Consider the following 1,192-nt stretch of genomic DNA (forward strand, 5'->3'; position numbering starts at 1 on the left):
TGGCCAGAGCAGAGTGCAGAGCCTGGCTCCCACCCCCATCACTGTGGGCAGCATTGCTGGAGCAGAGCTGGGGCCGCGCGGGGGGGAGGGGGGCATGGAGCAGAAGAGGATGCAGGCTGTCTGCTGCAGGCTTGGGGCTCCCTGTCCTGCTGCCCTCCCCCCGGGGGCTCTGTGGCTCAGTGGGCAGGACCCAGTGCAGGAGACAGGGGAGGAGGGAGCACCATGCCATGCTGCCATGACAGCCAAACTGAGGCAGCCCCTGCTCACCGGGCAGCGACATGAGCACAACTCTGTGCCACTTTCTCACCTCACCTTGGCAGCCACAGTGATGCGCCAGCTCCCTCCCACAGTGGGTCCCACCTGCTGGGCCACGAAGGCAGTTCCTGCCTGGAGCTGGTCTAGCCCGACTGCAGCCTCGCACCCTGGTGTGGGTGCAGAAAATCTCAGGGGGCACGTTTATCTCATCTGCTGATGTTGCAACCCCATATGGGGTAATGACCCACAGTTTGGGAAGTACTGCATTACCTAATCAAGTAGCCACTGTTATTCATAAAACATTTAATTAGACTATTTTACGCTAGAAAAAATATAAATACTAACAAGAACAGCTTAAAAACAGCTCAATTAAAATAAAAATCCAACATGTAGTTGCTGTAGATCCATTATAGAAACCCCAGACTTATGCAACAATGTAACCTAGAGCCTAATTACGCCAAGATCTAATTGTTTTCCCAGTTAGGGCTGTTCTGTACATAAACATTTCTGAGCTTCTGTGAGGTACGCTGTATGGAAATCAAGTATTATGCAACCTCTTCACTACAGCAACTATCATACCTCATATGTGCATCACCACCTTAACTGTAGCCCACCAGGAATACTAGCTTACAGGCAGCTTTCTTGAATTTACAAAGCATGCCACCAACTGAAACAACCCCAAGCCACTCACCAAAACCCTCTCCATATGTTCATTTCAGGCCTTATAAATTCAAATGAGCAAGCGAGCAAGGCTCAGAAGATCATTTTCTAATTGTTTAGGCCTCAGAAGCTGATTGATAGAACCTGATAACTTCAGTAAAGGTAAAATACTGAGGATGACACTCCAGCAGATAACTATTTTTTTTGGGGGGGGGGGGGGGGTGTAATTTTTAAAAAATAAAAACCCTATTGGGGAAAAAAAAAAACAAAAATTAAA

At 48.5% G+C, this 1,192-nt stretch overlaps 1 protein-coding gene across 1 annotated transcript in view; it reads right to left on the reverse strand.

The window, feature by feature from the left end:
- Positions 1–1,192, reverse strand: part of SNX9 (sorting nexin 9) — a 105,724-nt gene that overhangs the window by 102,784 nt on the left and 1,748 nt on the right. Inside the window, exon 2 of the mRNA XM_019526743.1 lies at positions 313–422. Coding sequence (XP_019382288.1) covers positions 313–422 — 110 coding nt within the window. The remainder of the gene's footprint in view (positions 1–312; positions 423–1,192) is intronic.

The sequence above is a fragment of the Gavialis gangeticus genome, unplaced genomic scaffold (genome assembly GCF_001723915.1).
Source record: "Gavialis gangeticus isolate Ggan-Ray unplaced genomic scaffold, GavGan_comp1, whole genome shotgun sequence".
Classification (NCBI taxonomy): domain Eukaryota; kingdom Metazoa; phylum Chordata; order Crocodylia; family Gavialidae; genus Gavialis; species Gavialis gangeticus.